We start from the raw sequence: 16,787 nt of genomic DNA, 5'->3' as shown, positions 1-16,787 counted from the left end.
ATAAACCTTCCTAGTTCTAATTGACAAAAACTTTTTTTTAAATAACCACACAACATATTTTTAATGACTTTTGTTTATTTTGGTCAATTTAATTTTTTTTCGTTGGCGAGGAAAAATAATTTCAGAAGGCGATTTATTTATTTTTAATTTTATTCTATTGCACTTAAAAATTTTTATAAAATAATCTAAAGATGATACAAATGGGTGGATCAAAACCCATTTAAAATAGATAATGATAGAGCAGAAATATGTTACATAGATAATTTCAATTTGCACAATTACTTAATTACTGAAATGAATTTAAACAATGTTACCTTTCTAAATAATATTTCACTTTATTTAGTTGAAACAAAAAATAAATGATTGAGAATGCTATGGATTAAATTGTGAAAGTAAATTATTTTATACATTATTGAAACCCGATTAACTTGAACACGTAAACCCATTTTGCTTTTATGGTTTGTACGTTGACAACTGGCATGAGAATTCCAACCCCACTTACTGTAGGTTCCCAACTTACTTGGCCAAACCCTAGAAGATGTATGGAACTTGATGCTGACATCGCTTGAGGTGACCCAGCTAGTAATACCCCACTAGATGGCCAATTAAACACGAAAGCATACAAAAAGTTGTTGTTTTGTGTGTACCTAAAAAAATGTTTTTATTTTTAAATACCTTAAAACTCCCGTTTGCTCGATTTAATTATTATTTGGGAAATTTTCTTAGATTTTTGCTCAGCTCAGAACATCTTATAAAAAAAAGACAAATTATAACTAAAATAGGATAACAGAGATAAGAGTATGTTTAATAAACAAATTTTTACCATATTCCGGGTGTCAAGGTATCATTTTGGTGTTTCCATGGTTTGCTTCCATATACTGCCTCCCCATTAACCCCCATCCATTCACCCATTTGCTTTAACCGTAACTCCATGATGGGGACAATTGTACCCTCTTTTGTGGGTCCGATGTTCATCAGCATATTACCTCCACAACTTATAGTTTCCACAAAGGTCTAATATTTTTTTTTTATAAAGTTACTTGCAGTAATAAAGTTAAAACAAGAGAAATTAAATTAATTCTAAAATCATAAAAATGCATGTTTAAAAAAGAAAAATTCATTAAAAAGATTTTAAAAATAACTTAATAACCTGGATCAATTGAACTATGGTTAGATATTGATCAATAGTGGCTCGCCGCCTGTACCCCCAGGATTGCATATCTAACGTCATTGCGTTCTCCCATTTTCTTGGTTGAAGAACCCCTGGATTATATCTATCCTGGCATGTAAAGTAACCTCCGTGTTTGCACATTATTCCTTTACCCCAACGATCATTTGTTACAACACTATCCTATTTTAAAAAAATACATGTTGGCAACACAATAGTTGTTTTATACATATTAAAAAAAACAACATTTTTCATGGCAAGGTACAAAATTAAACTAATCATTCTGGTGCAAGTTAGAGAATTGATGGTATAATTGAGGAAAATATACAGCAGCTTGCCTTACTCTGATTTTAGAATACTGTGTTTTAAAATACATACAACTAGTAGGTGCTGCAACAGTTTAAAGTAGGTGCTGCAACAGTTTAAACAAATTCAGTGTAAAAATTCAAACTAGCCTTAACGGGACTGTCATTGTAAAGCCAGGCCAAAAAGTTTGTTGAGTTCCAATAAGTGTCATCCACATCCCAATCTCCATCCGACCAAACAACCTCGGGATGGTATTTGTTAACAATGTCATACAACTCCGGCATTGTTTTATATCTAAATTAATTTTTATTAAATTCTAGAAGAATCTCTGTTTAAAATAAGGGCCTACTGTAATTTTAAGATATTTTTTTAAGCCAGGGTGGATTTCCAATGTTGTTATGTTTGTATGGATAGTTTGGGTACCCGGTAAAATACTAGTCCTTTATAAAGATTGATTAGTTACTAAAATCTATTTAAACTCCTTACTTACCTAACAAAATTGTTTGTTTCATAATTGTTAGCTTTGTCCTCTAAATACAATGTGTTAAACCATTCATATAGAGAGTGATAAAGTCCAAAGCGAATAGTAGTCCTATTTCTAACAGCATCAGCTAATTCACCAACCAAGTCTCTGTGTGGTCCAACATCCATTGAGTTCCAGTTCCAAGAATTAGCCGAGGGCCAATTTGTAAATCCTTCGTGGTGCTTGCTTGTTAATACAACATATTTCGCACCTGATTCCTATTTAAAATAAAAATACCATGCTAGTAATTATTAAACCGGCAGCATGGTGTAGTGGTAAGAACTCTTGCTACACTACCATTAGGTCATTAGTTCAATTCCCACTGCTCTCATGCTGTAGCGCCCTTGAGTAAGGCGATATAAACGGTATAAACCCTTGCTGAGCCAGGACTTAATCAGCGACATAATTACAGGGAAATTATATATAATCTATATTATCCCAAACTGCTATAGGCAACTCGAGACTGGGTTGAAGTAACTGATGTTACTCTATGTTTAGGTCGCGCATAGACCTTCCCACATTGAGGATAAAGATATATACAAAAAAAAACTTTAATGCCCATAAAATTTGACAACATAATACTTGCCTTAAACAAGTCAGCCCATTGGTCAGGATTAAAAAACTCAGTTGTAAATTGCGGTGCAAAGTCAGCATATTGAAAATTCGGAGGATAATTTTTTTCCATGAATTCTACATAACTTGGGGATTTTTTTCCCCTCCAACTTTCCCAAAACCACTCGCTTCCAAAACTTGGCACAGAGAAGACACCCCAGTGGATAAAAATTCCCAATTTTGCTTCATCATACCTATTTAATATCACAAATATCATTTAAAATTATAATTTCAAAATAATTTATTGATTATTAAAGAATGCTGAAGGTGGTTAACTACGCATTCTTATTTTTCTGAACATACAAAATTGGAAATGTAAGTTAAAAAATGGTATAAAATACATAAATATACTGATATAAATTTAGCTTCGAATAGTTACCATGCTGGAAGAGGTCTAGAATCTAATGAATCCCAGTTTGGTTCATAAGTTGTTTGTTTGCCTTGCACAAAAATATAACATAAATATAAACACAGCAAGAAACCTGTTGTTTTTAAAGACATATTCAATTTTAACAAAACTCTAAAAAAATACAAAAAAAACAGAAAATGTGTTTAGCTTGCAATTGCAATAAAAGTAAGTACCCATTTTAAAAAATGCTGATAAAAATTTGTTAAAAAATATCACACATGTACTTGTACATACAAAAATAAATATTTAAAAAGTATATTTAAGCTTTTAAAATAACTAAGCATATAGCGGTATTCTGAAACTTACAAGAAAAGTATGAAGAAAAATTCCACTTTATAAATAAAATAACACAAAGTTACTAAAATTTTAGTCTAATCATAAATGACATCTCTTTAAAGTCACTTAATTAATATAAAAAGGCTAATTATCGTAATGTTTTTAGACTAACAGTTTAATTTTCCTTTAACTAATGTGTCGGGTTATTTAATAAGAAAAACCTTCTTTTCTAATTACTTATTGCGCAGTAAAGCAGTTCTCGCATTAACTAGAAGTTTAAAAGCATCTTCGCTTCCTGGGGCAACACTTTTATCCGGATGAAGTATAACTGCCAACTTTCTGTAAGCTTTATTAATATCTTCCCTTGTTGAAGTATGATGAACACCGAGACGTTCATAGTTGTCCCGACCATTTTTAATTTTTAATACAGCATCAGCTTGTTCCTTTGTAAAACCAATATTTGTTGACGATGGGCATCTCAGCTTAGGATTTTCGTGTTGGTCTACTAAAGAGTTAAACATTGTTTCAAACATTTCTTGAATTCCCTCACCAGAAGCAGCTGAAGTTTCAAAATATCTATATCCCTTTCCCTCAGCCCATAGTCTTCCTTCAATGGTATCAACCATTCGTTTCGATTTGTCGATTTTGTTTGCACAAACACTAAATAAAGTTTTATCTAATGTTTGTGATTTTCCAATTTCTTGTCTCATTTCGGCAAGCCAAGAATCAAGATCTTCAAAACTTTTTCTGTCTGTGACATCATAAACCAATATTGCAGCTTGTGCATCCCGATAAAATTCATTTCTTACTTCATAGAAATAGGGATGGCCGGCCATGTCGAAAATATTCACTTTTAAATTTTTGTTTTTGACAGAAACTTTAGTAACTCCATAATCAATGCCAACTGTTGGTAAATATTTGTTTACAAATCTTTTCTCACAATATCGTTTAATTATACAACTTTTTCCACTTTCTGCATCCCCCATGCTGATCATTTTGATTCGAATACATTTTGTTGGTTTAATAGAAGTCATTGTTTGAAGGCCGAACTGCTAGAGACCAAAGTATTAACATAAACACAAGTAATTTAACACGTGACCGGAAGAAAAATTACAAGATCGCAATAGGAAAAAACATGATTATTTTGATTTACTTAAATTCCTTACACAGACAACGAGAAACATAACCGGGATTTATTGTATTAATATTTTGTTCTTCTACAATAAAACTTTTTTGTAGTGTTGTTTTAAAAAGAAATAGTAAAATTAAAAAAATATTAAAATGTATTGCCGTTATATAAACATTATTACGTCATAAAACACATTGTAGCATGAATGACAATTGGGGACAAATTTAAATAATACTCAGTCATGCAAATATTTTTTAGAGAAAATTTAATTTTCTATTTTTGATAAAAATTTTTGCGCAAAACATGGTAAATAATAGTAAATATATGTTAAATAATTAAAACTCCGGGTAAATTTTTAGATTTCTATTTTAGAAATTTTGGTAAATTAAAATATTCGAGTTTTTTTCTTTACATGTAACAGTCTGACAGTGTAATGCATTTTTAAGACCTCTAAACTATTACTTGTGTTTATATATATATACTTCAGTTACAACTAACTGACTGACTAATTGCTTATTGTGTATTATTTAATATTTACCACGCAGTAAATCATGTCGGTGTATCAAAGCAGGTTTGTCATTTTTTATACCAAATTGATATTTTTTTCTTTATTTAGGTTTGGTTAAATTGTATAAAAAATGCAGTAGCAAGAGTTGAAGTCGTATTGTTAAACTGTTTATACAAACCCATTACTAATTACCACACTGGCCATAGAGGATAATAAATTTATCACATTGAAAAAAATATAAAACAAGAAAATCACATAGAATGTTTTTTGTATTTAGGGGGTTTTCTAGAAAAGGGTAAGGGCTGGCAGGCTGGGGTTAATAAAAAGTGTCTTATTGTCAGTATAACACATAGGATTAAGTTTTAAAGGCTATCAGCGCTAATGGCCTTGCAATATACAAGTGAAATAGTAAAGAATTTTAAATTCCTGTTTTACTTTTACCACTTATAAATATGCAATTTATAACTTTTTCTGTGCCATATTTTTAACTCAATCTTTAAAAAAATCTAATTTTTATCCATATGTTTTGTATATAAAACTAAATCTTTTTTGATTTTGTAAATCTGTGTTTATCTTAACAACCCCTTTAACTAATTAAATTGTCCAATTTTTTTAGTAACCTATATAAACAAGTAGATTGGAGTGTTTAAATGTCCAAAGTTGTTTCTTAAATTATAAAAATGAGTTTTATTCGAATAAAAGAGGAAGAGCAAGAAGATGAAACCATGGAAGTCCCAACTGAAGAAGATGGAACTATTTTTCTCTCTTCTATTGCTGGTTTGTGTTTTTTTAAATTTTTTAGTTTGTATTTTTGCTGGTAGTAGTAAAAAAACAATTATAACCATAGGTGGGCACAGTTAATCAAAAAGTATATAACTTTGTTAAGTTAAAATTTGTTAAAATATTTAGTAATTTCTATATATAACTTTAATTAGTTAAATAAAACAAAAGTTATCGATAACCATCAACCTTCTAATTTATTTAAAACAAACAAAGAAACAACCCCTTTTACAAAAACAATAGTTTGTATCTTAGTTAATATTTTAACTAAATGGACTTAGGTTTAAAAAAGTTTTCAAAGGTGGCTTAGTGACTACATGACGGTCAGATGGTAGTGACATACACCGTTTAAAAATAATTTAAACCTGGTAAACGGCTATTTTAAACAAAACTATTTCCATATTAAAATGGTTTACTTGTAACTAATTTTCTGATAACAAGTAAGGGTCCAATAAAGATTAACGAATTAACAGTTTGGTCTCCACCTTTGATTAAAAAGTATAAGGAATATGTATGGTACCTAAAGTTTTGCATTTTAGAGTTTATTTTTCTAAAAAAGATCTGTAATTGTTAATGGGATATTTGTAGGGTAAATTTATTTACAAAAAGGCGACTTAAATTTAATGTGGTTTTATTTTTACTCAATACTTCAATTTAAAAAATATTCTCTTTTGAACTGTTTACAAAAGTAATTGTTTTCTTGTGTGTTGCTAACTTTATATACAAACCTAACCTTATGTTTAAACATTTAGCACAATATCCTGGAACATGTGGTCTTAGATATCGTAATCCAGACACAAATTCAATGAGAGCTGTTAAATGTGTTGAAAACGTTTTGTTTCCTCCTTATCCTAATGCTGATTGGAAGGATCATATTTATCTTCCCGTTTTTCCTAAAGGTTAAATCACCTTAATTTTGTTTATTTAATCCAACAATATGTTAAACTGCAGTGTGGTGCAGTATTCAGAACTTATGGCTTTACTACATAAGATCCTGGGTTCGATCCCCACTCCTTAATGCTGTAGGTACTACAAATGGTCTGAACTCTTGCTAAGCCAAAATTAATCAGCAGTCTAATTATTGAGCAATGATAATCCATTATATCTTAAACTGCCAAAGGCAACTCAAGATTAGGCGAGGTCAACTGATGTTACTTTATGTTTTTGTCATGAAGTCAACCTTTCCACATCAAGGATAAATAAATTAAAAAATAAATTGGTAATATAAAGTTATTAAAAAGTTACAACTTTATTTAATCTTTATATTTATAATATGTTTTTTGTTTTATCATAAGTTTACTTCTATAATATCCAGATAACAAAAGAAAAATGGAAGACGAGGAAGGTCAAATTAGGAGCAAAAGACCTGCTCAAAAGTGCTCTGATCTTATTATCCTCGGTCTTCCTTGGAAGGTGGAGGAAAAAAATCTGGAGGAATATTTTGGTCAATATGGAGAACTTGTCATGAGCCTGGTTAGTTTTTGTTTATCTATATATAAGAACTGATCATTTTATCAAATAAAATGAGTATTTGTTGATTTATATATATAATTTTAAATAATTTTAAATAGTTTTAGCTAAATTCTTGTTAAAAAAAAGATAACTTAATATCACTAACAAAAAATTGAGTTGTACAGACAGAAATTTTAAAATTCTTAAATTTAAGTTGAAAAAAAATGTTTTCATGTATATAAGTTATGACTTGGTCACTTTTTATTGCCTTTAAATCTTAAATGATAAATAATTTTTTTAACAGTCTACTTTTTTGTACAAATTGTATACATGACTTTTGCTTGATTTACACTTGCAATGTATATTATTTGTTTGGGTTGTTTTTTAATTTAAGCAATATTTAACCCTATGTGTTGTGAGTACTACTGCTATGGTATCTTCAATTTTTAGATTCGTATGTATTATACATTCTTTGCTTAGTGTGGCTGGTGATATTTTTCTGTATGTGCAGTTTCTAGAAAAATTATTATAACTTTGCTTTTGTGTAAATGTTATGTCACTGACATTTATTATTTTTTAAAGTCTATTTTATGATCTGGTATGGTATAAACTTTCCTGCATAAAAAAACAAGCTACAACAATGAACTTGCGAGATTGTTATTATTCTGTATATTTTTTGCGGAATTCTGAAATGATTTTCAAGCTTCACCATTTTGTGGAGAAGTGTTGTATTATTATTAGTAAACAGACAATTCTTTTGGTTGTTGTTTAACAACATTTGCTGCAATTGTTCGATATTTCAAAACTAGAATGTTTGATTTTGAGTGTTTAAAAATGACTGTATAACCTGACCTCTAATATAATGTTGAATGACAAATTGGAAAGATATGCTTGGAATATTTGAAAAATTTGTGATCTTTGAATAACCTGGTCAAAATAATATTGGTATGTATTTTGTTTTATTTCTACAATAAAACCATTAATAATCTTTTTGTGTTTCTACATTTTATATATACACCAAAGTAAATGTGTTTAATAATATGATAGTAAAAGTAGTTTTACTACCTATTACTTTCATTTTTAAAAATTAAAAGATATTGTAATTATTTTGTTTAGGTATATGGATTAATTGGAACTTCAAAAACAACTTCATCTTAGGAAGATTATAAATTTGTTCTTTAGAATTTTTATAATTTTTTTTCTGGTAAAATAATTAAATTTTTATTTTTTGTTATGTTGTATTGTTGTACCCTGCATTTCATGGTAAATATCTATTTTATATCTAAATGGTGTCCAATTGTATCTTTTACTTTTATTGCTGTGTTTCCTGATTTTGTTAAAAAAAAATTAACTTCTTTTAAAGAAGCAAAAGAAGCAAAAAAATAATTTTTTTTCGTTGTTGGCAGGTTAAACGAGATGAATTAGGAAAATCACGTGGTTATGGTTTTATTCGATATTCAAATTATGAATCGCAAGAAAAGGTCCTTGGAAAGCGACACACAATAGATGGGAGATCTTGTGAGGTCAAAATTCCACACTCAAAGGTCTTTTTAGTCTTTTTAATTATTCCAAATATTTAAACATCCGTGTTTGTCCAAAAATTAAAATCTTTTAAATATTTCTTTTTCTAGGAAGAATCAGATAATCAACATGCACCAAATCGTCGAATTTTTGTTGGCCGAGTGTCTGCAAAACTAACTAAGGATGATTTAAAAACTTATTTTGAGCAATTTGGTGAAATAGAAGATGTTTATATCTCAATCCCCTTTCGAGCTTTTGCCTTTGTCACATTCAGAGATGGAAGTAAGAATAACAAAACATTAAAATACTAGAAACTAAGAGATTTTTGTGTTTGTTAGATTTTATTTATCTATATTACAGTTTTGTTTTCAAATTATTTCATTTTCAAATAACTTCATAACCGGCAGCGTGGTGTAGTGGTAAGAACACTTGCTACACCACACATTAAGTTGCGAGTTCAATCCCCACTGATCTCATGCTGTAGCGCCCTTAAGTAAGGCACTATAAACGGTACAAACTCCTGCTAAGCCAGCACTTAATCAGTAGTATAATTATCGGGCAGTTATAATCTATAATATCCCAAACTGCCACAGGCAACTCGAGACTGGGTCGGGGTAACTGATGTTACTCTATGTTTAAGTTGCGCATTCGACTTTCCCACATCAAGGATAAAGATATATACAGAAAAAAAAACTGTTAAGCTAAAATAAAGTTCAGCTTGTGACCTACATATTTAAATTTTCATTTTTGTTTGTTTGTTTCGATTTTGTAGACGTTGCGAAAAAGCTTATTGGAGAAGATCATGTAATAAAGGGAGTAAGTGTTTATACTAATGTGGCAGACAGGAAAGGAACAAAGGAAAATAACAACAGGGGTGATGGCCCACCTGGCCACTCTAGGGGAGCTAACAACAGATATTTTAACCAAGGTTCAAATAATTATTTTATTTTTTGGTATAATTTATAATGAGCCTATTTATTAAAAAAATTTACAACACTCAAATAAAGTTTTAAAAATATATGTAATGTATGTTAAGGAGGTGGTCACCATCATTTAGGTTATGGTAGTCCGAGTGGTCACCATAATGACCACCAACCCCATCATCACAGAGGTGGTACTGGTGCGCCACATAATCCACCAGGTAACCATTACCGCCCTGCACCATCGCAAATGGATAGTGCCGGTTACAACCCACAAATGAATAATATGATGAATCCTGCTTTATTAGCTGCGGCATTAGGTTCGTGGAATTCAATGTTAAATGGAATGTTAGGTGGAGATCCCGGCATGATGGGAAAAAATTTGCCACAAGGAAGCCTTCCTGGGCACAATAATGGACATAGTGGGCAACAAACTGATAACAATTGGAATAAGGATATAAAACCCAATGCGAGTTGGAATTAATATTGTACGGTTAAATCTGACTGCCTTTGTCAATTTTAAACTGTGTGTTACATTTAATTTTCTTGCTGTCATTGACCCTAGGTCTAAAATGCTGTCATTTCTATCTGACGAGCGTACTTTTACAGATAAGCAATAAATACTGCTTGCGAAAAACCCATTTAAAAATATTCTGTTTCTATTTTAAACACTTTCTTGTGTAAATAAATAAATGCTCTTTAACAGATGCTTTAAAATTTTTAACAGTACAGGAAAACATTAATTTAATGTTTGTTAAAAAAAATCTGTATAAATTTGGAGCTGTATTCTTTCTTTTTATATAACTGTATAATTATTAACAATACAAAAAAATTAGTTAGAAGTAGAGGTTTAAAAAATGTTTAAGTGATAATTTTTAAAAAATACACTGCTCTAAGAGCAAATTTATAATATTATTACCACCAGCTTTAAAATTGAGTTTTTTAGTATTCAGAGCATTAGAGAAAGACAAAATTCTTGCACTATCTCCGAATATTAACATTGTGGTATGTCACATGGTTGTGTTGTAAACTCAAGAGACTCAACATAACACCAGGGCCATGTATCCCATTCATTTGGAGTTCTACAATAATTTTCAAGTAGCCCTTCCTCTTGGATTACATCAATCGATCTGAAAACAATTTCAAAAATTTATTTTGTAAAAAAACTTTTAAATTGTAAAACAGAATTAACATAAATCATAACAACTTCTGAAGTATATATTTTTATATATTATATATATATTTTTATCCTCGATGCGGGACTTAAACATAGAGTAACATTAGTTACTTCAACCCAGTCTCTGGTTGCCCGTTGCAGTTTGGGATATTATAGATTATAATTGCCCAGATTTTAATCTGCTGATTAAGTGCTGGCTCAGCAGGAGTTTATACCATTTATAATGCCTAACTTAAGGGCGCTACAGCATGAGATCAGTGGGGATTAAACCCACGACCTCATGGTGGTGTAGCAAGTCTTTTTACCACTACACCACGCTGCCGGTGTTAGATATACAAATAAGTACATAACTGCGTTTTTTTAAAAGTCTAACTAAATAATTTTTTATTAAAAAACTACTTACGTGTAATTGTGAAAATGTGGAAAATGTGCATCCCAATATTGACATGTGTAGCCTGATATAGTCTTTGTATGAGTTCCCCGATAGTTTCTTACTCTACATACATCCACACAAACATCATCACTTGGTGGAAGAAGAGGTTGTGGTGTGGTTCCCTCATTCATAAGAACTAAATGCAGAAAGAAAATGATCTTACAATTAAATTTTTTCTTTGAATTTTTGTATAGGGTATATACTTGGCAGCATGGTGTAATGGTAAGAACACACCGGCAACGTGGTGTAGTGGTAAAAACACTTGCTACACCACTATAAGGTCATTGGGTTAATCCCCACTGCTCTTATGCTGTAGCACCCTTGAGTAAGGTGCTATAAACGATATGAACTCCTGCTGAGCCAACACTTAGTCAGCAGTATAATTATCAGGCAATTATAATCTATAATATCCCAAACTGCCACAGACAACTCAAGACTGGGTTGGAGTAACTGATGTTACTTTATGTTTAAGTCGCGCATTCGACTTTCCCACATCAAGAATAAAGATATATACAAAAAAAACTTACTTTCAAAACCATACCACGGCAAACCAGGGCAATGTACTTCACAATAACTTTCATCCTGGGTTACTCCTATGCACGAACCTTGCCCAATATAACCTCCTTCACAGAGTCTTGTTCTCATTCGGGTACCAACTTCTATAGATTCATGGTCACCACAATCTTCTGTGTAGCAAGATGACCAACCATTCCAACTTTGCCAGTGAGCATCTATAAAAAATGTTTAAAAGATAAGTAAATAATATTTTAAAAGCAATAACTAAAAGTCTTTATTTTATAGCCTATACATATGTACACACACCATTTTATAAAGTGATTATCAATTAATTTACCCCTCGACATATTTAAAAGTATGATGAGTGTTATTTAGTTAACTTACCATCGTTGCAGCTATCAATTTTGCAATCTTGTGTTACGTTAAAAGAAATATAGCAATATGGGTTATCTTCGTATGTAGGATTTCGACAATAGTTATTCGTTAAATCAGATGTATTAAAATCAGAAATTGTTCTAAAAGTATTTGTTTACAGTTTTCATAAAATAAAAGTTAAATTAGGCAACTAACGCCGTGTATTGGTATTACATAATTCTTACAATTCTGTTTCCACCCAATTGATGCACGGTGTGTTAAGTTGAGTTTCTGATTTGGTCCCTTTGTAGCTATCCTTGTTAACACTACTAAAACAATCATCTCCAGAATCTAAAAATAAAAATTATGTTTTTTAAATAGAATAATTTTATTAAAATGTTTTATTTAGACAAAATTATAATTTGTAGGAATTAATTTTTCAACTTTTGGTTAAACTTTAAATAATTATTACATAGTGGGCATATTGTGTTCTTGCATTTTCCGACATCGTAAAAATCAAATTGTTCACAATTTCCAACACCAACATTTCCTCCAACACATTGTCGAACTCTTAAATGAACGCCAATGCCGCATGGCTCTGAGCATTCAGACCAAGCCATCCATTCTGCCCAACTAGCCTCTGTAAAATTTTTCTTAAATTTAAAATTTTTCACTTATTTTTTTTTGTATATCTTTATCCTCGATGTGTAAAGGTCATATGCGCGACCTAAACATAGAGTAACATCAGTTACCACCGACCCAGGCTTGAGTTGCCTGTGGCAGTTTGGGATATTATAGATTATCATGGCCAGGTAATTATGCCGCTGATTAAGTGCTGGCTCAGCAGAAGTTTATACCGTTTATAGCGCCTTACTTAAGGGTGCTACAGCATGAGAGCAGTGGGGATTGAACCCACAACTTTATGGTGGTGTAGCAAATGTTCTTACCACTACACCACGCTGCCGGTTTTATTACCTATATCTGTAGGAAAAAGCTGCCAGTTTAGATATTTATGTATTAAACCAAATTCAGTAAGGAATACTTTTAAATGCACTAAGATCAGTTCCTTAAACACTAACTATAATTTACTTGTGCATTCAGGCTTATCACATTCTTCTGAACTTGTGTAACTGTCAGGACATTGTTCAGATCCTAATACACTTCCGAGACATACTCTTCTTCTATAAAAATATACATAACTTATATTTATTTATAGGTCTTCCTTTTGATTGTAGTTGTGTATCTTTTTTGTATGATTTTTTGTAAAAATTAGTTCTCTTAAATTTTAATCCAATAAAATCACTGTATATTATGAGTTTTTTTGTATGAGAAGGTCGAATGCGTGACTTAAACATAGAGTAACATCAGTTACTCCGACCCAGTCTCGAGTTGCCCGTGGCAGTTTGGGATATTATAGATTATAATTGCCCAATAATTATACTGCTGATTAAGTGTTGGCTCAGCAGGAGTTCATACCGTTTATAGCGCCTTACTCAAGAGCGCTACAGCATGAGATCAGTGGGGATTAAACCCACGACTTCATGTGTGGTGTAGCAAGTGTTCGTACCACTACACCACGCTGCCGGTTTTATTACCTATATCTGTAGGAATCACCACAAGTAGCAGTGCATGGTGACCAGGTTCCCCAATCCGACCAAATTCCTCTTATACTTTCAGGATAGCCAGGTAAAGGTAAGGGAACAGCTGGGTAAAAGTAAATTCATTTTGCACTATCTGGTTTTTTCATTTTGCACTATCTAGCATAAACTAACATACTAAACATTTTTACATTTAAAATGCAGCCTATTGGTTATCAGAACATTACAAATAAATTTTATTCCTTAAAGGTATTTTAAAATTTAAGATTAAATTTTGGCAGGTTAATTATCAGGCTTTAAATTTATTAATATTCAAAACTGCCAAAGGCAACTTGAGGTGCAGTTGGGGTGAACCTTCGATGTCTAGGTCAAAAAGAAAATTATCTTACATCAAAATCAAGACATAGGCTACAAAACATATTTAAAAATCACTTCTGGTTACTAACCATGGGGATGGCACAATGGAATGTCACAATACTCCCAATTTGGCGATGCAGTGGAATTATTCACGTAACACCATGGCCGAGCCCTCATTATTGGGTTACGACAATAATTTGCATCAAGTCCTGATGCGCTTAGTGTGACGGGATTCCTAATAAAAAAAAGTTTAACAAAGACTGGTTTATGCAAATAAAGTTTTAAAATCTCAGGTTAAAAATTATGTAAATACTTCAATATTTTTTTGTATATATCTTTATCCTCGATGAGGGAAAGTCGAATGCAGGACTTAAACATAGAGTAACATCAGTTACTCCGACCCAGTCTCAAGTTGCCTGCGGCAGTTTAAGATGTTATAGATTAAAATTGCCCAGTAATTATTCTGCTGATTAAGTGCTGGCTCAGCAGGAGTTAATACAGTTTATAGCGCCTTACTCAAGGGCGCTACAGCATGAGATCAGTGGGGATTGAACTCACGACCTCATGTGTGGTGTAGCAAGTGTTCTTACCACTACACCACGCTGCCGGTTTGGCTATATGAATGAAATATTTTATTATTACAACTGATATTTAAAGATGCACTAGAGTGATAGTTTCTTACATATCATGATGCCACGGTGACTGTAAACTCCAGAACTGACAAGTATACCCACTTTCAGTTGTTGTTACTGTTCCTCTATAACTTGATCCCTGGTCTTGAATATTGTAGCAGTTTACTGTTTCTGGTACACCTCGTTTTGAGCATTCGTATAATTTTTGTACCTTAGCAACATCACCAGCACTTAGTGCATATTTGTTGATTGTAACTGGGTACAATGTATCTCTGTTAAATTAAATATGTGAACTCATAATTTATTTAAAAAATCGAACAAAAATTATAGTGACTTCTATAAGAAAATGTAAAGTAAGTTAAAAATATCTAAAGATATATTAAAATACCTACTTTTTTAAAACACTGTTAATAATAAAAAACTACTTATAAACAATGGTAGGATTTCCATTTGAGCTATGTTCCATTCCACCAAGATGCATGATTGAATTTAGATCATATTCAACTTCATCATAAACCCATTCATGCCTTGACATTCGATAAAAGTATTCTTCATAACCTGTTATATTTAGAAAATCAATAACTAAAACAGCAGATTATACAATTGCTTTGTTGGATTTGGTAGTTTAGTGAAAAACTATGAACCATCTTAATTAGTACTCAAAAACATATGCAATAGTTAAAACCAAAACCTTACTTTAATAATATCAAAAATACATATTTTTATACATTTAGAAACATAAAACTTTTTTATTTATTTATCCCTTGACATGGGAAGATAGACCTCATGACCTAAACATAGAGTAACACTAGTTACTTCAACCCAGTTTGAAGTTGTTATTGGCAGTTTGGGATATTACAGATTACCACATTTTCCTGATAATTAAGCTGCTGATTAGGTGTTGGCTCAGCAGAAGTTCCTACAGTTTATAGTGTCTTACTCAAGGGTGCTATAGCATAAAGGCAGTGGGGATGAAACCCAGGACCTCATGTTGTAAAGCCAAGTGTATTAACCACTACACCACGCTGCTGAAAACAGGGCTATTAAATAGGGCTATTATTTGTTCTTCAACTTTAACAAAATACATTTTAAATGTTGATTTATATTTAAACAATATTTATAGGTACCAGCTTTAATGTTATCATGGAGAATTTCTACATATTCATTTCGATCTGATCTACTTTGCTCATGATGAAATCCAATAATGTGCATAAGTTGGTGAAGATTAGAACCAACTGTTTCACAACCGCTCGCCTTAAAAAAAGTAATAAATACTATTGTTAGTTAATTTTTACAGAGTATTTGCACTGAACTTTAACGTTACTGATATTTAAAAAAAAATCAAAATTTTAAAAGTGTAAATAGATTTATTTGATAAATAAACTAGGTTCAAATTTCATTGATCATTTTTAACATAAATTTTTATAAATAAATAAAGATAAGCATAAACATTACTTAATTGAGAATATCAAAAAAATGAATAAATAAAATAATAATTTTTAATTATCCAATATGGGAACCAAACCGTTAAGGTGTTAATGGTAAATCAACGAATATGTATATTGCGTTAAAGTATAACTTTTAAGTTAAATTTAAAATCAATGTCGGACCTTTTAACTCTTGTAGAAATGTGCTTCTGTAAAAAAAAGTTTGTCATTTTTTACGACTAAACGATGATACTATCGGGATATATATGTTTAATATTGACGATTATGGGTTTATACGTTGCAATTTTTTAAGCGCTGTATGTAATTGCCATATAGTCTTTATCATCTGGCTATCACGGTCATTTGAAAACTTCTTCTAAACTTAAATTCGTTTAGTTAAAATATCAAATTAGATGTCAAAAATTTTTGTAAGGAAGAGTTAATTGTTTCTTAGTTTTTTTTTTATCAAATGTATTTATTTTTAACGCAAGCTTCACTACGACCAAAGATCGTATTAAACTTATAACTTTATTGAAAAAAATTTTTAAATTCCAGAAAAAAATTTTTAAATTTCCAAAGTGATTTGCATTCGTTTTCGTATTCAAATGCTTTTAAACACAACCTTATCTTTGTAACAAACCCGAATATTAGCAAACTGTTTGTTTATATTATTTCGATTTTAAATTAAA

General features: G+C 30.9%; 3 protein-coding genes across 3 annotated transcripts; 1 reads left to right on the top strand and 2 right to left on the bottom strand.

The window, feature by feature from the left end:
- Window positions 1–70: 70 nt before the first annotated feature.
- LOC145743891 (alpha-L-fucosidase-like) lies at window positions 71–3,193 on the bottom strand. Its single transcript, XM_082561953.1, has 7 exons — window positions 2,989–3,193; window positions 2,584–2,803; window positions 1,965–2,215; window positions 1,624–1,768; window positions 1,151–1,351; window positions 824–1,014; window positions 71–647 (listed from the first exon to the last, which is right to left on the bottom strand). Exons 1-7 carry the CDS (start codon window positions 3,108–3,110, stop codon window positions 410–412), a joined length of 1,368 nt encoding a protein of 455 aa, XP_082418079.1. The 5' UTR covers window positions 3,111–3,193; the 3' UTR covers window positions 71–409.
- Window positions 3,194–3,527: 334 nt separating this feature from the next.
- Window positions 3,528–4,502, bottom strand: LOC145743893 (dnaJ homolog subfamily C member 27-like). Its single transcript, XM_082561956.1, has one exon. It carries the CDS (start codon window positions 4,326–4,328, stop codon window positions 3,528–3,530), a length of 801 nt encoding a protein of 266 aa, XP_082418082.1. The 5' UTR covers window positions 4,329–4,502.
- An 850-nt stretch (window positions 4,503–5,352) lies between these two features.
- Window positions 5,353–10,305, top strand: LOC145741415 (TAR DNA-binding protein 43-like). Its single transcript, XM_082559005.1, has 7 exons — window positions 5,353–5,708; window positions 6,464–6,610; window positions 7,027–7,184; window positions 8,570–8,707; window positions 8,795–8,966; window positions 9,457–9,612; window positions 9,721–10,305. The coding sequence occupies exons 1-7, from the start codon at window positions 5,612–5,614 to the stop codon at window positions 10,086–10,088; spliced, it is 1,236 nt and encodes a 411-aa protein (XP_082415131.1). The 5' UTR covers window positions 5,353–5,611; the 3' UTR covers window positions 10,089–10,305.
- The last annotated feature ends 6,482 nt before the right edge of the window (window positions 10,306–16,787 follow it).

The sequence above is a fragment of the Corella eumyota genome, chromosome 2, assembly GCF_963082875.1.
Source record: "Corella eumyota chromosome 2, kaCorEumy4.1, whole genome shotgun sequence".
Taxonomy (NCBI): domain Eukaryota; kingdom Metazoa; phylum Chordata; class Ascidiacea; order Phlebobranchia; family Corellidae; genus Corella; species Corella eumyota.
The sequence above is the reverse complement of the archived record's forward strand: the minus strand, read 5'-3'. Positions and strand labels throughout refer to the sequence as shown.